General features: G+C 27.9%; 3 protein-coding genes across 3 annotated transcripts; 2 read left to right on the top strand and 1 right to left on the bottom strand.

Moving 5' to 3' along the window:
- Nucleotides 1-3597: 3597 nt before the first annotated feature.
- LOC127242570 (uncharacterized) lies at nucleotides 3598-5467 on the top strand. Its single transcript, XM_051262151.1, has 5 exons — nucleotides 3598-4558; nucleotides 4641-4774; nucleotides 4862-4937; nucleotides 5320-5374; nucleotides 5464-5467. The coding sequence occupies exons 1-5, from the start codon at nucleotides 3598-3600 to the stop codon at nucleotides 5465-5467; spliced, it is 1230 nt and encodes a 409-aa protein (XP_051118108.1).
- Nucleotides 5468-5637: 170 nt separating this feature from the next.
- LOC127242695 (stress protein DDR48-like) lies at nucleotides 5638-6499 on the top strand. Its single transcript, XM_051262347.1, has 2 exons — nucleotides 5638-6281; nucleotides 6375-6499. Exon 1 carries the CDS (start codon nucleotides 5682-5684, stop codon nucleotides 6276-6278), a length of 597 nt encoding a protein of 198 aa, XP_051118304.1. The 5' UTR covers nucleotides 5638-5681; the 3' UTR covers nucleotides 6279-6281; nucleotides 6375-6499.
- A 3689-nt stretch (nucleotides 6500-10188) lies between these two features.
- LOC127242752 ((-)-5-epieremophilene synthase STPS3-like) lies at nucleotides 10189-16239 on the bottom strand. The gene is made up of 7 exons (XM_051262439.1): nucleotides 15946-16239; nucleotides 13766-14042; nucleotides 12359-12731; nucleotides 12044-12262; nucleotides 11779-11917; nucleotides 10743-10988; nucleotides 10189-10631 (listed from the first exon to the last, which is right to left on the bottom strand). The coding sequence occupies exons 1-7, from the start codon at nucleotides 16066-16068 to the stop codon at nucleotides 10332-10334; spliced, it is 1677 nt and encodes a 558-aa protein (XP_051118396.1). The 5' UTR covers nucleotides 16069-16239; the 3' UTR covers nucleotides 10189-10331.
- Between the last annotated feature and the right edge of the window lie 4003 nt (nucleotides 16240-20242).

Raw genomic sequence — 20242 nt, 5'->3', positions numbered from 1 at the left:
ACAATTACGGGTGTCAATCTTCAATACAGCTATGAAATCTCAAACTAATACGTGGCCACAAATATGAATTTAACATTTCTAATCTTGCCAAGCAGAGAAATTAAAAATACCCAATATCAATAAACATCAAATTAAAATTAAAACCAAGACTCACAAATTCATATCTCAAACTTCAATTCATACCTAAGCTAGAAAATAAATTACTCACAATCCATAGAAATAAAAAAACGCAAAGCAAATAAAGAAGTTCACCATGCATTCAATCTTTGAAAATCGACAACAAACCAAGTCTAAGAATGAATAAAGAATCCCCTCAAAGTTTACCTGACCTGCTCCTGGGAGTTCTCTACACTGCGTTTTTTCTTGCGTCTCTTCTCCCTCAAAGGGTAGATGTCGTGGTGAAGAACGTGGTAGAGCGTTTTTCCCCCTCTTCAATTGCAAAATTTTATTTCTTAATTCTCCATCCCTTTTTAATTAGATTCATTTTGCAATTAAATCCCCACATAATCTTTATATTACCAATTTACCCCGTAGGGTCTTTTTGTAAATTTTCATATTTTTTACATTGTGTACTTGAATGATCACGCCTAAAGTCTTTCTGCGTTCTGCTCATTTTCTCCCAAATACGCCCCAAAACTTGCTAATTCCATGAAATCTATTACACAATAAAAAAACACGTCATAAGGAGTATATATACAAAATTTCGCATCAAAAATCTATCCAAAATATAGTAAAATATTATGATATATAGCAAAATGTTTATAGGATTTGATTTTATTTAGAGAGTAAGGTAATGCTAATGGTACATAAACAACTTATGAATCACTGATGTTAAAACTTTTAATTACTTTTTCCACATAGGACGCCTGGAAGCCTGGCTTAAGAACATAGAATGTTCAACTTTATTCATGTTAATAGGCATGCCAAAAATTACCTTACTTTTAAAAAGGATATTCATGTCAAATGGATCATTCACATACTTATTTATTGATCTATAATTATGATGTTGGGTTAATAAAACTTTATGATACAATTAATAGTTCGTTTCATCTTTAATTATAGCTTAATTTAGCTTGTTTAAGAGTACTTATTACATCCTTAATGGCTTATCTCATGCACTCGGTTCCGATATGATCTCAAAAATTCCTGATAATAAAATATATATTTAATTTGGCCTCGGAAATTTTAAACTATTTCTTACTATTCACATACTCATAAGTATAACAAAATAGTAAATATATACAAAAATTCTAAAAACAAAATAAAAATTATTTCTAGTTATCGTTTCAGGCGTAAATAACTAGTATTAATATTTAGATGTTTTACTAGACACTCGCACAAACAATGACTGATATATCTAATTAGTAAACTCATTAATTGAATCAACTTAGGCTAATCTCTAAACATCACCTCAGTATTATTTATTGCAATTAAATAAGAATGAATAAGATAATTAAATAAGAATGAAGAAATGATTCCAAGCATTGAGCTAAGTCTATAGCTAAACCCCTAAGTCTAATTTTTTTTTTTTTATTGTTTTTTATATAATGTTTCAAAAAAAATATTTTTATTATTAATTTGGATACATTTTTAAAAGGTTTTTATCAGTTATATATAAATGACACGGTTGACATGTTATCGCCACATAAATTCCACGTCAGCAACACGTGGAATTTATTAAAAAAAATTATTTTACAAAATGCGTAAACTATTTTTTAGAGGACTTTAAATGGATTATGTCTGAAAATAGTCCCGCAAGTAAAATTTTTTCGCTAAAATGGATCTCCTACGTAGCATCTAAATAGCGATAACATATCAGCATGCAGTGTCAGTGTCACGTCAGTACCGGCCATGGTTCGCCGGATCGGCCGAGTCCGGTCCGACTCGGCCGATCCGGAACCGGAACGGTCAGGACCGTTCCGGTTCGTCAAAAATATCCGATATTTGCCCAAAATTTTCCCATCCATTCATATCTTATCTATAAAACCCATTATAAATCTTATTCTTACCGATTTTCTACTTTTTATTCATATTATTCGAACAATTCATCTCAATTCGATCAGATCGGAGAAGAAAACATTTACCAGTGCGCTGAAGAAGAATCGTGGAGGAAAGACCTCTGTTCTGCGTTCGCGTCTGAAGAAGAATTGTGGGGGAGGGGAAGAAGAAGTGGGAGGATTCTGCGTTCACGTCGGTGAAGAAAATCGTGGGGGATGCGTTCGCGTCTGAAGAAGAATTGTGGGGGATGCGTTCGCGTCTGAAGAAGAATTGTGGGGGAGGGGAAGAAGAAGTGGGAGGATTCTGCGTCGGTGAAGAAAATCGTGGGGGAGGGGATTCTGCGTCGGTGAAGAAAATCGTGGGGGAGGATTCTGCGTCGGTGAAGATAATTTGAATTATTTTTTATTAATTTGTTTATTTAATTTATAGGTTTAATTATTTTAGATTTAATTATTTAGAATAATTTGTTTAATTTATTGATAAATTTAGTTTAATTGTGTTGGATTGTATTTAATTTTTATTTAATCTATATAAATTGAGTTCATTAAAATTAATATTTTAGAATAACTTATAATCTTATTATTTAAAATTAATATTATTTTAGACAAAATTTGTATTAATTGTAAATTTATTGTAAAAAATTAATATTTTAACTATATTTTTTATATAAACAAATTAGTTATCTACTTAAATTTTTGTATAAGTTTGATTTATTAATAAACTAATATATAATTTGTCTATTTAATTAATGAATTACTATTTATAAATATTTTAACAATTGTATTATTCAATTACAGAGTTTGTGTAAAATGGCACCGCACAGAGATATTGGTTGGGATCATGCTACTCCTATCAGCAATGATAGAAAACAAGCAAAATGCAATTATTGTGGTAAAATTGTTCACGGCGGAATTACTAGGATGAAACAACATATAGCACATGTTACAGGTCAAGTTGAAGCATGCACGAGAGCTCCAAAAGAAATAAGAGAGTTATTAAAAAAACACTTGATCCAAGGAAAAAGTATGCGAGCAGCACATAAAAAAAAGTTAGAAGCATTGCAAAATTCCATTCGTTTGGAAGATGATTCTGATGAGGAAGAAGATGAAGTTTTTGAAATAAATGAAGATGAGATAGATGCTCTTGAAAGAAAACACTTAAAAAGAGCAATGGCTGAAAGCAGAAATATGGAATTTATGGAGCAGCAGCGTAGACATTCTGTTTCCGGAGATCTACCAAGCTTGAATTTTAAAGCCGGTATATTTATTAAATTTATAAAATATATTTAAATATTAGTATATTTTTTTTGAGATAACAACCATATATGATCATATGCTTTTTTTTTTTTTTATCTTTGTAGGATGAAGCAGCTCGAATACAAAAGGAAGTAGAAGAAATTTTTTCGAAAGCTCTATGAAAAAGACAGAAGGTTTGCATCAAAAAAAACTTGATCCATACATGTTTCAATCGAAGAATAAGTCTTTGAAAAATATGTTTTCAAAAGATAATGCAAAAAAAGTGGGTAGAGCAATTTCGAAATTTTTTCATTTTAATGCAATACCATTTCACGCTGCCGATAGTGGTCCTTACTACCAAACGATGATTGACACGATTGCATCGGTTGGACCTGGAGTTAAAGGACCTACTGGTAAACAAATTGGTGGTGAATATTTAAACGAGGAGATGCAAGAAGTTGTACAGTATGTTGATTCTTTAAAGCAGAAATGGAAAACATACGGATGTACAATTATGTGTGATGGTTGGAGTACTCGTACAAAACATCCAATCATAAATTTTATGGTGTACTGTGATAGAGATATGATATATCACAGTTCGGTTGATTGTACAAATAAGGCGAAGACTGCGGACTTTGTCTACACCCTAATGGATAAGGTGGTGGAATCAGTAGGGGTTGACAATATTGTACAAATTGTAACTGATAGTGAAGCTAGTATGAAGGCGGCTGGGAAAAAACTGATGAGGAAAAGGAAGCACATTTTTTGGTCTCCATGCGCAGCGCATTGCATTGATTTGATGTTAGAAGACATCGGAGATATATTGTCAGTGAAAGATACGATAAAAGAAGCCAGAAGAATTACAGGATTTATATACAACAGTGATAAAGTGGTTAATTTGATGAAAACATATACGAATGGCCGAGATCTGTTGCGACCAGGCATAACAAGATTTGCAACCGAGTTTGTTGCAATGGAAAGTCTTCTGAGATATGCAACCGATTTGAAAAGAATGTGTACTTCTAGAGAATGGGTTGAGTACAATAATACCTCGAGGAGAAGACATGAAGCCGGAGATATATCAGACTTGATTTTGAATGAAAGATTTTGGAAACGGATACGCCGAGTCTGTGGGGTCATGGAACCCTTAGTGAAGGTTTTAAAAGTAGTTGATCAAGATAAAAAACCTACACTACCTATCATTTATGAGGCAATGGATAGGGCAAAAATGGCAATAAAAACTGCAGTGAAAGATTTTCAACAATATTGGGATATCATCGATGAAAGATGGTATAATCAATTGCATCAAGATTTGCATGCAGCAGGTAACTATTCTTGTTATTTTTTTGTTTTTATATTGTGCTAATCGTTTGTTTTATTTTTTAATTTTATATACATTTCATGCAGCTTATTTTTTAAATCCTGGTCTTCAATACTCCGGCACTTGTGAATTTGATTCATCGGAGGTTCGAAAAGGAGTAAAAGAAGTTATCAAAAGACTCGAGCCAGATTTGGATATACAAGTAAAGGCTATGAATGAGGTAAATTATGTGAAATTTATAAATAATATATGAATATATATATATATATATTAATTTCTAATAATTTTACTATTATATTGTCTATAGATAAACATATTTGTTAACAAAATTGGAGAGTTTGGAAGTGCACTTGCTATTAGAGCTGTATCTACATCTTTACCAGGTATGTATTATGAAATTTATCATTTAATTATATTTTTAAATATACTTGTTATAAAATGTTGCATTATTAATAATTTTTTATTTATTTTTAATAGCTGACTGGTGGAATATGTACGGTGATGAAGCTCCTAATTTAAGAAAAATTGCATTAAAAGTTTTGAGTCAAACTTGCACATCATCGGGTTGTGAGCGGAATTGGAGTACGTGGGCTTTGATCCATACTAAACTTCGGAATAGATTAGCTATTGAGAAACTGCATAAGCTAGTCTATGTCCACTACAACATGTGTCTTCGGGTAAAAAATTTTATGCAAAGGACAGACACAGACGATTTTTATGACCCAATTGATTTGAATCATATTTTTGATGAAAATGATATTTTAGATGAATGGGTTAGAGAAAATGAATCTCCACTTATTCGTGATAGTGATTTGAATTGGTTGGATGAGGCTATTGAAGAAAGTGGAGATCGAGGTCAAAGTGAGCATAATGATCATGACAGTGATATGCTTTTATCTCAATTTATAGCTGATGGAAAAAAGAAGGCGAAAGAGAAAAAATCAGAAAACAAAAATACAGCCAAGAAAAAAAAAGCAATCATATTGGAATCTTCATCTTCATCGACTAATGGTGAAGATAAGAATAATAACAATGATGATGATGATGATGATGATGATGATGGTGGTGGTGGTGGTGGTGGTGGTGGTGGTAGTGGGAGCTACAGGGATAGCCGATACTCAAGTGATATGGGATGGGCTCAAGGAAATGAAAATTATTATGCTACCCAAGACACTGATCATGGATATCGTCCTGGTATAGAAGCTCAAAGAGATTTTCTAAATAGTTTAACAGAATTTTCAAGTGAAGCCGATGCTTCAAATTTTTCAGATACTAGGAGATATTCTGGAGTTCACGAACATATGCAAGACTTGAATATAGGTTATTCCTATGGAGATTCTTCTCATAGCTCGAGTAATAGATTGGGGAGACAGGAGTGGGACCAACCAAATGCATATCATAATCCCTATTACTCAGGATACGGTTTATCTAATCTACCCAGACATCTTCAGGATTCAGCCAATCTTCCTATATTTGGATCCAACCAACCAGTTGGAACATATTACGGAGGGATTACATCTGGTTCGGGTAGTATTGATGATCGTAGACAAAATTATGGTTCATCAAGCAGAAGCAATGATAATAGAGAATATCGAGGTTTTGATGTATATGGAAGGGGTTCATTCAGAGAAAATCAATATGGTTCGAACATCTCTCCTTATCCAAGCAATATGAATCCAGATGAAAATGATTTTGAACCTCCACGACATTCCACATGGTATTGAATGGTAAGTATAAATATTTAGTATAAACGTAGTTTGAACATTTTATAAAATTTTATTTGTATTTTTTTTCTAATTATTTTTATTTATATAATGCAGATGATAAAGATGAAATCTTGACATTGACGGACACAAGGTACATCATTTTGTTATTAAAATAAATTTATTAGTATAATGACAATATGCAAAACATAAAATTTAGCATTTACATTTATATATATATCCGCTAATTTAGTTGAAATATTATTCATTTTAAATTTTGATCTATTATAAATTATAATATATTTTTTCAATAATATATATTTTTAAATTAATTATATTTATAATTTGATGTATTTTAATTAATTATTTATTATTTTTTTGAAAAAATATAAATTTTATATAAAAAAATCATATAGGCCGATATTTGACCGATACACCGCGACCGATACGCCGCGACGTATCTGGAACGGTAAAGGCCGATCCGCGACGGTGAACCATGGTACCGGCGGACCAGCGTGGCGAATCCAGCACCAGATGACCATTTTAGCGAAAAAATTTTACTTACGGAACAATTTTCAAATAGTGCCCATTTAAAGTCTTAAAATGATAAATGAGCTATATACAAAATTAAAGAAATAGTTTAATCTTTATTTTTTATTTGATTGGTTCATATATAAAGGCTAGTCATACTAAAATTATTTATAAAGTGATATTTTATTCCAAAATATTTTTAGGGTCCGTTTTGCAATTAGCTGTTAGTTGATTTATTTAGTTGTTTGTTGATTCAATTAGCTGGTTTGACTAGTTGATTCAATTATCGGTTTGTATTGAAGTGTTTGGTAAAACAACTGTTTGACATAAGTTGTTTATACATAAAATGACTGACTGTTAAGAACATTGATATGTTAATTTTTTTAAATATTTAATTTTGTTCATTTTGGTTTGAAATTTATGAGAATTTTTGTTATTAATTATTGAAAATTATAAAAATATTATAAAATATTTTTTTTATTATTATTTAGATCTGAAAAAATTATTTTTACTAAAAAATAATAATTTTTTATCAAAATGATGTAAAATATAAAATAATAAATCTTTCGTATATATATATTTATTATGTTAATTATTGTTTTAATATATATAAATAAATTAATAACCTTTGTTTTTTCTATTTGATTTAGTTTTAAAAATTTGTATATTTTACAAATAAAATCATTTATATGTAATTAATAATTATTATTATTTTAAAATTTACAAAAATAAAATATAATTTAATAAATTAAATATATTAAAAATAATTAGTAGATACTGCTATAAAAATATATTTATATGTATAAAATAAATAATTAAGTTTTAAAGGTAAATAAAGAATAACCAAATTAAAATGAAAAAACTCTTTCAAAATGCTGGGTAGATGAATTTTTTTCAGAAATTAGTTTTTGAACCCAAAAAACTCTTTCAAAAAGCTAATTTACCAAACACCTAAATTAGCTTTTTGACTGATCAAACAGCTAAAAGTTGTTCAATAAATTAGAAGCTCTTCAAAAAGTTCTTTCCCAAACACCCTCTTAAGCAAAAAGACATTATTATTATCATATCATCGTATTGTGTAGCATATCATATATATATATATATATATATATATATGACAATTTATAACATATTGTTAAATAATTTTATTTTTCGATTATCTTTTGAATACTTTGCAAAAAATAACAATTTATAACAACATCAACTACATATTGCGATAGTTTTTTTTGGTATTGTTTGAAAGAAATAAGTAAAATTATTTATTTCATTCTCTTATGTATTTGTTTGAGGTTTTCGAATGTATTTTTTATTATTTTTATATAAAAAATATAAAATAAAATATAAAAAATATAATTATAAAATATACTAATGTATAAATTATTAGAAGTTACACGGCGCTGATTTGACGGGCATATGGATATTTTATTTTTTTTAAAATTTTTATTTTTATTTTTATTTTTGTAATTTTTTTAATATAAAAAATAAACAATTAAAACAATCTACGTGGCGAACACGTGTCAGCCACATGACGCTGACCTGACCGACATGTGTCCATCAGCATGCCACGTAGGTATTGTTAGGGTAGGTGAAAGAGGAAGAAACGAGAGAATGATGAATTGTCCCTGTGAGAAACACATAAAACATTACTCTTCCATATATTGTTTTGCACAACAATAATAAATAAGAAATTAGGTTTGGATTGGGCATGGCTTCGTTTGGGCCTAGCCTAGATTGGGCTTGCCTTAGACTTGATTATATTAAAGGTCAAGATTTGGGTCTTGGGCCGTGGAGACTCGTAAGCCAAGCCCAAATTGCTTAAAGTTCAATTATTTTAATTTTTGTGTTTATGTCGTTAATTTATTTTGATTTGAAAAATTCAAATAATTATATAAGTGGGTGCAATGGTGGCTTCTTTCTTTTTAAAAAAAAAAATTAAATAAAAATAATCCCCAAAATAATGAAAAATATGTAATGTATATATATATATATTTCCTCTCCATTTTAAAAGATACACAAAAACAATTTTCTCTTCAAAGAAACGCTCTCAAATTTTCTTCAAACTTTTTCATTCCAAAAGTTTCTTAATTCGGTTCACGGAATCTGTTATTCCGTAAATTATTCGTTCGCTTCAAAGAAATCTCGTCCCACGTGTGACTCGGATTTATCTGAATTGGATATTTGAAATCGTTATCAAATTTGGTGATTTTATTTTGTTGTCACATCTCAGATTCCTTATTATTTTTTCCAATAGGTGTCACATAGATATTAAGGATTAAATTGGGAAAAAATTTCACTTATATAGATTTATTTTAAAACAGCCGGACTAAAATGATAAACAGGTTCGGTTATGGGACTAATAATCAGTTTACTCTTTATTTTAATATATTCATCTTTATCTTTAATAAAAAAAAATTATGTCATAAAAAATATATATAAATAAAATTAATAATATTTTTTTTTATTTTGCCTTTATTTTAACAAACCTTGAAATAAAAAAATTTTAAAAAAATTACATTTAAAAAATAATAATTTCAATTACTTTCAACTTGCAAAACTAAATTTATAAGTCTTTAGAATAAATATAATAAATAATTAATAGATATTGTAATAAAAAAATATATTAATTGGTGTGAAATAAATATGTAATTCTTAAGAGCAAAAAAATTTTAAAAAAAATTAAAAAAAAAAGTGCAAAAACTATTTTGAAATGTTGCGATGCATTTCAAAATTAGCATTTTAGGTACAATAAGTTATATTTATCAAACACTTAAATTAATATATAATTTTATTTTTTTATAAATTTTCAAAAACAAAAAAAAATTAATTAAATAATATATTATTTTATATTTAAATACCCACAAATAAGTTATAAGCTAGTGTGTGTATATATAGAGAGAGAGAGAAAGATTGAATACTAATCCAATGACTAGGGATTAATCAACACCCAACCCAACCACTCCAATAATTATTTTTCGTTATATAATTATTATTATGATTATTCTTTTCTTGTTGTCATATATTATAAGCCCTCGCCTATCAGTTACTCCATCCGTCCCACATAATTTATTCCTATTTTTTATTTCCGTCCGTCCCACATAACTTGTCTTTTCTATTTTTGGAAATATAATTATGCACTTTAATCGCATTTTAAATTTTAAATTTTATAATTTTCTTAATTTTAATTAAATTATTTACTTATTTTAATCTTAATCTATAATTATTTTTACTAAATAATAATTATTTTTACTAATACCCTTCTTAATTATTTACTAATTATATTTTACCTAAATTTTCGTGTCTACAGTAATACACCCACATTACATGGAACGGAGAGAGTATAAAAATTAAAGGTAGCTTATTGAAGAAAAACACAGTACTATCATGTATTAATAGCAGAACAGAACAAAAGCAAAAGCAAGCTTGCACACAAAGGATACATATGAAGAGTACATGACCATTTCCACTTCTTATTAATTCTCACATAAACACACCACAAACATATGCATAAACTTACTAATTAAGAATGACTTGGTTGATCATGTCTTAAATTTTGATGGGATCCACGAGCATCGACTTTATATGCGACGCCAAAACTCTCTCCGGCAGTGTATATCCATCTTGAGTACCCTTGTAAACAACTTCTATCACGCGCGCCAAATTCAAGATTCGTGTAAGAACTTCCCTTGACTGTCTCGACTGTTTGAGAACCTCTTCATTCATATCCTTCCATGCATCTTCATCCATCTCATAGAATTTATCTATGGCTTCTTTGACCGAAACTCCTTTCTCTTCCACATAACATCCAATGCCAGTAGCTTTGTGGCCTCGAATCTCTTTTTCAACCTATAATCATAACAATAGTAATAGTAAATAATCGATACGACAAATAATTTGCAGAGATTGCAACATTAAAAAGGGTATAATCCAAACATGGAGATTTATAAAGATGCGCACCTCGTATGTTGCTGCATCATCAACAATACGACAAACGATGCAACTGGCTACTAGCACCTTAGGTTTCGTCATCAACCATTCGTAGTGTTCTTTAGTCGCAAATGGTGTTCCTAATAGTGTTGCGATTGAAAGGCAATAGTAGGTGGACGTAACAATAGCATTGCTTAGATATCTATCGAATGGTGGCAAGCATTCCTCATCGAACAATTTGGCCTCAACATTGTAGCCTCTCGCTAACTCTTTAAGCTGTCTCATGGATTGGGACAATAAGAAAGATACTTAGCTATATTATGAAGTTCGAAACAAATGGTATATGATTTGCTTACTTGTATTTTCAAAAATATCACAACGAAGATCACCAAAACAAAACCAAAGCATAAAGAAGATATTTAAATATATTTGTGCATTCACAAAGAATTGTATGTATTTATAGTAACATATAAATTTTCTAAATAAATTTAGAATACTAAAAATGTATTGATTTAACCCAATCAACCGTCTTTGAATATTAATTATTATATCAAAACGTAGTACAAATTAAGAAAAAATTGCAAATATACTTCCATTAGTGTCTTATAATACTAATACAAGAACATTTGTACAAAAAATTATACAAATATAAAGATATTTTTAATATTAAATACAATAGCGCAAACGTAAATGTGACCCTCAGAGGCGGAAAGAGATAGTATAATAAAGATAGACAACATATATTTTTACATAACACAACATATATTTTGTTATCAATTATATGCTATGTTGTATATAATATATATAGTCTACATTTATTATATATGTTGATTGGGCTAAATCTACCTCAATCTGCATCCCAAAAACTAACATAAATAAACAAAAAAATGTTATGCCTTCAAAAAAAAAAAAGAACTTCTCTGAGGACAAATACCTCAAACATTACTGATTGATGTCAGTTTTAGTATATTGACATTGCTTATGACACTAATTAAAGTCGACAAGTATGGCATTTTTCGCATCAAAATAACTTTTACAGGATAGTGTAAATTATAACTCAACTTACAGTTTCTTTGGCATAGCATACTGCATAAGATTGTCCACTCTCTTCTAGTTCTTCTTCGAATTGCTCGTAGAGTTCCAAAAGTGCTTTGTAGAATGATTTAAAATAGTCGGGAACATGATCGATCTGGTTAATATCCCACCTGAAATATCTCGAACACAATCAGTTGTAATATATTTACATCCCAAACTTCACCTAATTTAAAACGTAATCCTTAATTCAAACAGGTCAATGTGAAATAAGAATAAGAAAATTAATTTCTTGTTACCTTTGAATAGCCTCTGTAATAACATTAAGTTCTTCGGTCGTACCATAAGAATCGTATGTGTCATCAAGTAAGGATATTGTTGCAATGATTTTGGTGAGTAAAATTCGGCAATGAGAATATTGAGGTTCGTGATACGTCCCTATTGCCCAAACATAACACTCGACTACTCTGTCTCTAGCGTATGGAAGTGTCGATGGAACATCCAACTCTTTCCACCACCTGAGTAGATCATTGTTAATTTTTTTTTGGTATTCGAAAAAAATAAATAAATAAATTTAGATATAGAAGTAGGATGTGAGTTGATGATAAAGGTACCTTGAGATTTCATAAAGCTCTTTCTTGTGAAGTTCTTGCAATAAATTGTAGTCCAATTTGGCGAATCTAATAAGGAAGTTATAATTTTGTTTTCGTTTTTCATAAATTGATATAAATTTCGGTGCTTCGACTCTTGGAAAGCTCATATGCAAAGGCTGAACTAAAGCGTGCTCGACTTCTTCTTTAAGGGGTGAATCGAGAGTTTGTTTTATGGACTTGAGATTTGAAGTTGCAAAAATTAGAGCCTCGTCGAGGATGTCTTCTCCATGTATCCGTAGATGAGCGGCTTCGTATAGACTTAACAAACCCCTTGCATCACTCTTTAGGGATTCTTGGAAATTTCCTTCACTATCTTTGAATTTGTTGAAAACATCTAAATTTTCGGAAATAAAGGTTTCGTTTAGACAGAAATTTTGATTTTTTTTAAATTTTATAAATAGCAAAAGGTTAAGACATTTGATATAATATTTTGTGAGAAACAATTGTATTTAATGAATATCTTCTTTTTTTAAAAAAAAAAAATGTTATATTAATGATTAGTACGAAAATTTCCAAAATAATCTATTTTACTTGATTGGTTAAGAAAATATATGAAATGTTGAAAAACTTCTCATACTTTTATATACTTCATCCATCCCTATGTTTGTTTGGGAGCTTGGCTTTTGAGTTGAAATTTGAATAGTAAAAATTTTGAATTTGAATAGTTGTATAATGTGATATGAATAGGTTTTGATGTGATATTTTGAATGTAAAATTGATTTTTAGTATAATATAAAAAATTAAAAATAAGTGTTTGATTTGATATTTTTTTTAAAAAAAAAATATGATGAATAGTGGATTTAAAATCCAATCCCCAGAACAACCACACTATACTCTTGAAAATGGGTAGTTTGGTAATTTACATGAAATGATAAAATATTTGTTAGTATTGTAAGATCCACACTAACTAAATAAAAGAAATATGTCTATTGTTTGTGGTTTTCAATTCATCAACTCCATTTATTCAGTTTTTACTCCAATCATAATTTTACTTTTCACTATTATTCTTCAAATATTTATTTTTAATTTTCCTATTATTTTAAACAAGTTTTTATTTTTATAATTTAAAATAATTTTATTTAAATTTAGAAAAATAAAAAAATAAATTTAAAAATTAAAATTAAAAGTTTAAAAAATTTAAAAAAATAAAAAAATACATATAAAAAAAAAAATTATTTAACGCCACTGTAGCAACGCCAAAAAGTGGCGCAAGATTTCCAACCGACGCCAAATAAACTGGCGCTGGGTTGGAGATGCCTTCAGTGACTAGAAAAAAGTATTTTACACTTCAAAGATAGGTAAATTTTAATTTAGTTTATATATTTACAATTATGTAGAAGAAGTTAAAAAGATACGACAAGGACATACCCGAGGACATATGATAGCCTTGCGCTCTGAATAATCGAAAGTGAAGTGCAATGGTATGGAGATCGTAGGATTCATTCTTATAATCGACATCAAGATCGAAAAATTTTTCCAACTTGTCTTTGATCTCATCTTCAAAGTGGTAAGACAAGCATAGGCGTTCGATTGTGTCAATTAGATCCATCGTTTTGACGATGTCATTGTAACTCGTAGGAGTTGTTAGCATACTCCTAACTTTACCCTTCGACACTTCGATCTCCTTCGAATATTCTTTCATAAGCTGTTAGTGCAAAACAAAACCAAATCTTAAAAGAGTTTGTTCACTCTTTTTTTTTTTTTTTTTTTAATAATACAATTTTTATAAATATTATTTAAAAAAAAATAATATACTTCTTCCGTCCTATCGGAAATGATACCATTTTTATTTTAATTTGTCGTGTAACAAATAATACATTTCTATATTTGGTAAATTTTATTAATTTAATACATACTTAATCAATATAAATCGACTTAATTAACTTTGTAACATATAATATTATATGTCATTGACCTATTCAAAACCTCTTCATTTTTATTTTTCTCCTCAATAAACAAATATTTTTATCTATATTTAAAAATTTTGATCCTTTATAAAATTAGTTTATCTTAATCATAAATAAATAAAAAATAAGGTAAACTGTTTTTTTAGTCCCGTAACTGGACCCCTTATTATTTTAGTCCCGTAAGTGGATTCTGTTGCAAACTAGCCCCATAAATGAAAAAATTTTCGCTGTTTTAGTCATCCGGCGCCGGAGACGCCCGCGTGGCTCGCCGGAGGTGACGTGTCCGCCAGGTGTCCCGCAAGATCAGCGACACCCGGCGGACACATGGATTTATTTATTTATTTTTTTTTAATTGGACCAGATAAAAAAAATAAAAAATGCAAATAAAATTAAAAATAAATTAAAAATAAGTTTTAAAAAAAATTAAAAAAATGAAATAAAAAATCCACGTGTCCACCAGGTGTCACCTGCGGCGAGCCACGCGGGCGTCTCCGGCGCTGGAGGACTAAAACAACGAAAATTTTTCACTTATGGGACTAGTTTGCGACAGGCTCCACTTACGAGACTAAAATGATAAGGGGTCCAGTCATGGGACTAAAAAATCAGTTTACCCTATAAAAAATATATATGTTTTATTTATTTTTATTATATAAAATTTTATTATCTACAAAATGATATACATATTGCATATATATTATTGAGATATAATTTTAAAATATTTAAATATATATTTTAAATTTTTTAATCATATATATTATTTTTTATTTTAGAATTATTAATAATACACACTTCCATCAACAAAATGAAGATGTAGCCTAATGGCGAAACTCTTAGCCCCTGACCTTTAGATCGTGTTAGATTAAAAACGGTTCTTTAATCATAAAGGTGTATATTTTGTCTTTTCGTTTTCCACACTATATTACATTAAAATATATATTTTATTCAAGTAATATAGGACTTGTTTGCCTACAATTTTTTTTTTAATACAATTATCAATATATAATATAAATATAGTAATCTCCAACAATATTCAAAACAAAATATTATTTTTTATATTATTAATATAATTTTTTATACTTCACATAAAAAAAAAAAAACCTAAAATTAAAATACTAAACAACAAACCCATAACTTTTATATTGTTTTATTTATTTATTTATTTAAAATATGATATACAAAATAAATTGTTTATTCCAAAATACATTGAAAATTTTCAAATCTACTCTCAAACACAAGGAAACATGAAACATGCTTGAACCATAACTAAATTTAAATTGCCTTCAACATATGGTTTATGTACTTGTGTTTAAGTAATAATAATTATTTGATGTGATATATTAAATGAAAATTAAAAATTTTATGTATGATTTCTTGAATATATATGTGTATGTGTATGAGATAAATTAAATAGTACAAATTAAGGAAAAAAAAACAAGTAAACAACCCATAATAAACATTTTCTTCTTAATCAAATAATTATTCATATATTCCTTCTTTTCTTTTCATTCTTAGCCTTAATTTTTATACCATTCGGAAAATAAGAAGATAGAAAAAAATATATTGAAAGAAACACATGAACACATACGTCGACGAAAATGAATAAGATGTTAGAATTAAGGGTGACAAAAGAGTAGACTAAACCTGTTCATCGGGAGTGTATTTGAGGAACAAATCACCCCATAAACTTGGAGAATAGTTACCGACAACTCGGCGATATTGATTTGCGCCTTCCTTGCCAAAGTTATTCGCGACATTTCGAGCCATCGATTTTTATTTTATTTTATTTTTTTTCTTTTTGTCCTAAATCAAAGAACACACACAATCTCTCTATGACAACATTTCCTAGTATTTGTAGCTTTAATTTGGAAGCAATAATGTTGATAGGATACTCCCTTTATATTGGAAAATCGAATACTCATTTAATTTATATGAATATTCATTTACATTGAATACTTAACTTTTGTTGCATATGTTAAAAAGATATTGTATTTTATATGTGATAGGAGCCGAGAAAGAATATATATATTTAAATACTGATTAAGAATCTTTTGCGGATTAATCTTTAAATATTAATTATTATATTAAAACGTAGTACAAATTAAGAAAAAATTACAAAATTATTTTCATTCGTCTCTTATAATACTAATAGAAATACATTTATACAAAAAATTATACACTGATATTTTTAAATATAATGACATAAAAAATAACTGTGACCTTTAGAGGAGGACGAAAAAAATACGAAAATAGTATGTTATTAATTTTAAATTAAATTTAAGGGTATTCCATTATTGTATGACAGCACATTCTAAATATAAAATTGTAAATTGAGTGTGGACAAATTAAAATGATAATATAGATATATTAATTTTGGATAGAGAAAATATAAAATATTGTATTAAAACCCTACTTTCTATTCAGAATATTCTTCTTTTTTTTTTTTCATTTTTTTCTCTAAATTCAAATTTTTATTATTTTAAAAATACTAAAATATCTTTAAAACATATCAAAGCGTGCATGTTGTCGGGACATGTATTCCTATTTTGCCCTTGTACAGACGGAGCACATTAATAATTGTGGCTAACCCTAGATCTGAATAAACAATCAATAGTTCAACTGATTCAAAAAAAACGTATAAAAATATATGAATTACGAAATTAAAGTTCAAATAAAAAAAAGTAGATCGAACAATCCAATAGATAGCAGTCGCAAAACGAGATCAATTCTGATGACAAAGCCAATCACACTACGACTAGGGAACAAAGCAGGAGGCGGCGACGAAAAAAAAAACGACCACCGGAGAAGGGCAGACGATGGACGGCGAACAGCGACGGCGACGACTAGGGTTTTGGTTTTGGAACACCATGCTCTGATACCATGTTAGAAATTTTAAGGGAAAATAATGAGATGGTCATCTTGATTATCAAAATAAGAAGTCTATATACAGGCAATACAAAATAAACTCAAATCTAAGTAATCTAATCTATGGATACGATCAAATCTAGATATAAATCTACTAAATCTAAAATTGAATATCTAAAATATGTAAACTTTATATAGAAGTTTTTAAAGTTTAGAAAAAAATTGTAAATAATATTTCTTTTGTGATATAAAATAAATACTTGATATAATATTTTTAAATTATTAATAAATAATATCAAAATTTTTAAAAATATATAGATATAACGAGTCTGATCTCTCTAAAATGTCACCACCAAATTGTCTTTCAATTTAGTACTTTAAACTATTTAGATAAGAGAGACAGATGGGGCATGGACACACACCAAGAATCCATACTAGTTTTTATTATTTATTTTATTGCTTTTTTAAATAATAATAGTAAAGATTATTTAATATTTTGTTTGTCCTACTCTAATAGTCCCTTCGTCCCGGAACTATAGTCTTAGTTATGTTGGACACAAGATTTAAGCAATATTGATATTATATTGATAGTGGGTAAAAAAAATATAGGTAAAAAATATTTTTACCTTTGTGAGTGTATTAGTGTAAAAGATAGTGACAATTGTGTAATAATAATGAAACAGTAAGAGTAGTTTTATAGTGATATGATTATACTTTTCTTTTTTTTTTTCTTTTTTTTTTTTTTAGTTTTGTAATTATACATTCAATTTAGAATGTATCTGTCTTGTGAGAGTTATGTGTCTACATTATCTCTTATCTCTTTTTTATGTTTTAGATTTGATTTTATCTATTATGTTAATTATTACATATATATATATATATAGATATATTAGCGAATCATGTGGAGCAAGTGGATCTTGAGGCGTTGAGATTTGAGCTCATAACTTCACGGTCACAAGTTCACTCTCCACACCACCCGATCATCCTTTAGGGACTAGATTGTTATAATTTGAATATACGGAGCAATGTCTATATATAGGTTTCTATTATTATTATTATTAGTATTATTATTATTATTTAAGTCGGCTACCGTTTATTTTTTATAATAATAAATAATTATATTTTATTTGTAAGAAAATTTATAACATTGTTGTTGTTTGAATTTTGACTTTGACAGTCAATTGGGTTTGGCTGGTTGAAAAGCGGATGTGGTGTGATGATTCCTCGACTTACTTAAAAAGGTATTTGGACTCGATTTCGATTCGATCACAGTCGTACCTCTCTCGATGCAGTTGGACCTTGCTCGACGTTGTTGGACCTCACTTGACCGAGCTACATCTCACACGAAGCAGATGGCCCTCGGTCATATGAGGCCTCCTCGAATTGAGGCATTCGAAGGTGAGGATGAAAAAGATAATCTTGATATTTTTGTTTTTTTGTACTTTATTTATAAATTAATTTTATATGTAATGATATATTTGTAAATTATATAAAATTTATGTATGATTATTTTTATTATAATAAAAATTAAATATTTTCAATATAACAAACAAAAATAATAAAAATATTACCTTAAATTAGAATTAAAAAATACTAATATTTAAAAGATAAAAAATTAAGTAGCAAGAAGACGAAAAACAATCTCAAAAGAATGCCTAATACTAATCTAATATGATACTCCCCCGTCCCACCTATCATGTCCACATTACCGTTTATGTCTGTCCCACATCCTATATCACTTTCTTTTTAGGAAAATGATTATACATTTTAATCTCATTTTAAATTTTTTAATTTTTCTTTTTTTAATTTTAATAAATTAATTAGTTATCTTAACCTTAATCTATAATTATTTTCACTAATACATTCTTAATTATCTACTAATTATACTTATCTTCAATTTCCACTACAGTGACCTAGACATCCAACGTGGGACGGAAAGAGTACTGTATATATTTGAGGACGGCTATCGAGTGGTTCTTTTTTTTTTTCAAAAATTATTTAGTGGGTCCCCCGTTTAATATATATTATTATATTAATATTATATGATATTATTATTATTACTATTATTTATTTATTAATTTATTTGTTTTAATATATTTTTAAAATAATAATTTCAAAATAGTATAATCTTAAACTAAATAATTAATAAATATTTTTTTCGTGTAAAATATTTTACAATATTTTTTATATGTCTTAAACGCCGGATAATATTTTTAAAATTATAAATAATTAAATATACTTAACCCCTACATTATACTTTATCTCATCATATCATTCATATAAAATATATGTATATATTTCTTTCTCATCACTTAATTTAATTTTTATATTATCCTATTTAATATACTACCTATTTAAATTTCATGTTGGAAATAAATATTATTTACTATGTCCCACTTACCATGTCTATATTGTTGTTTTTGTCCGTCCCACATTTAATGTCATTTTCCTTTTTTCGAAAATGATTATCCCTCTTAATCTTATTTTAAATTTTCTAATGTAAATTTTTTTAATTTTAATTAAACTAATTAGTTATCTTAATCTTAATTTATAATAATTTATATTATAGATTAAATATTTTCACTAATAAATTATTAATTATTTACTAATTATACTTATCATAAATTATCATGTCTACAGTGACCAAGACACTCAATATGGGACGGAGGAAGTATTACTTTCGACCCATAAAACTATTTGTCTTTTGTACGTAGATTTTTTAATATTAGTATTATATTAATTTATAATGAGAAAGACAAAAATGTAGATAGTGTGATATAAAATTAATGACATTTATATAATATATTAGAAGTTGCAAGAATATTAATTATACTATTAGGTAGACTATACAATTAGGAAATAATACCCTTGATTTGGGTCGGACAAAAATAAAAATAGTACGGGTATTAATTTTAGGACAAATGGAGTATTATATGGAGTAAATAAGTATTATTTTGATATTTTAAATAAAAAATATATAATAAATAAAAATATTTTTAAAAAATATTTGTTCAATAAATACTATTTTTCTAATTTATTTTAATTTTATAGAGGAATATCAATGTAGATAACCTTA

Source organism: Andrographis paniculata, unplaced genomic scaffold (assembly GCF_009805555.1).
Source record: "Andrographis paniculata isolate CXL003 unplaced genomic scaffold, ASM980555v1 Contig87END, whole genome shotgun sequence".
In the NCBI taxonomy this organism is placed as follows: Eukaryota; Viridiplantae; Streptophyta; class Magnoliopsida; order Lamiales; family Acanthaceae; genus Andrographis; species Andrographis paniculata.
Note: the sequence above shows the minus strand (reverse complement) of the source record. Positions and strands in the feature narration are given on the sequence as shown.

Coding starts and splice junctions, on each gene's coding strand:
- LOC127242570 (XM_051262151.1), top strand. CDS start 3,598: ATGATTGACACGATTGCATCGGTTGGACCTGGAGTTAAAGGACCTACT. Junction 4,559..4,640: donor TCAAGATTTGCATGCAGCAG/GTAACTATTCTT, acceptor CATTTCATGCAG/CTTATTTTTTAAATCCTGGT. Junction 4,938..5,319: donor TGTATCTACATCTTTACCAG/GTATGTATTATG, acceptor ATGATATTTTAG/ATGAATGGGTTAGAGAAAAT.
- LOC127242695 (XM_051262347.1), top strand. CDS start 5,682: ATGGGATGGGCTCAAGGAAATGAAAATTATTATGCTACCCAAGACACT.
- LOC127242752 (XM_051262439.1), bottom strand. CDS start 16,068: ATGGCTCGAAATGTCGCGAATAACTTTGGCAAGGAAGGCGCAAATCAA. Junction 12,263..12,358: donor GAGCTTTATGAAATCTCAAG/GTACCTTTATCA, acceptor TGATCTACTCAG/GTGGTGGAAAGAGTTGGATG. Junction 11,918..12,043: donor ATTACAGAGGCTATTCAAAG/GTAACAAGAAAT, acceptor GAGATATTTCAG/GTGGGATATTAACCAGATCG.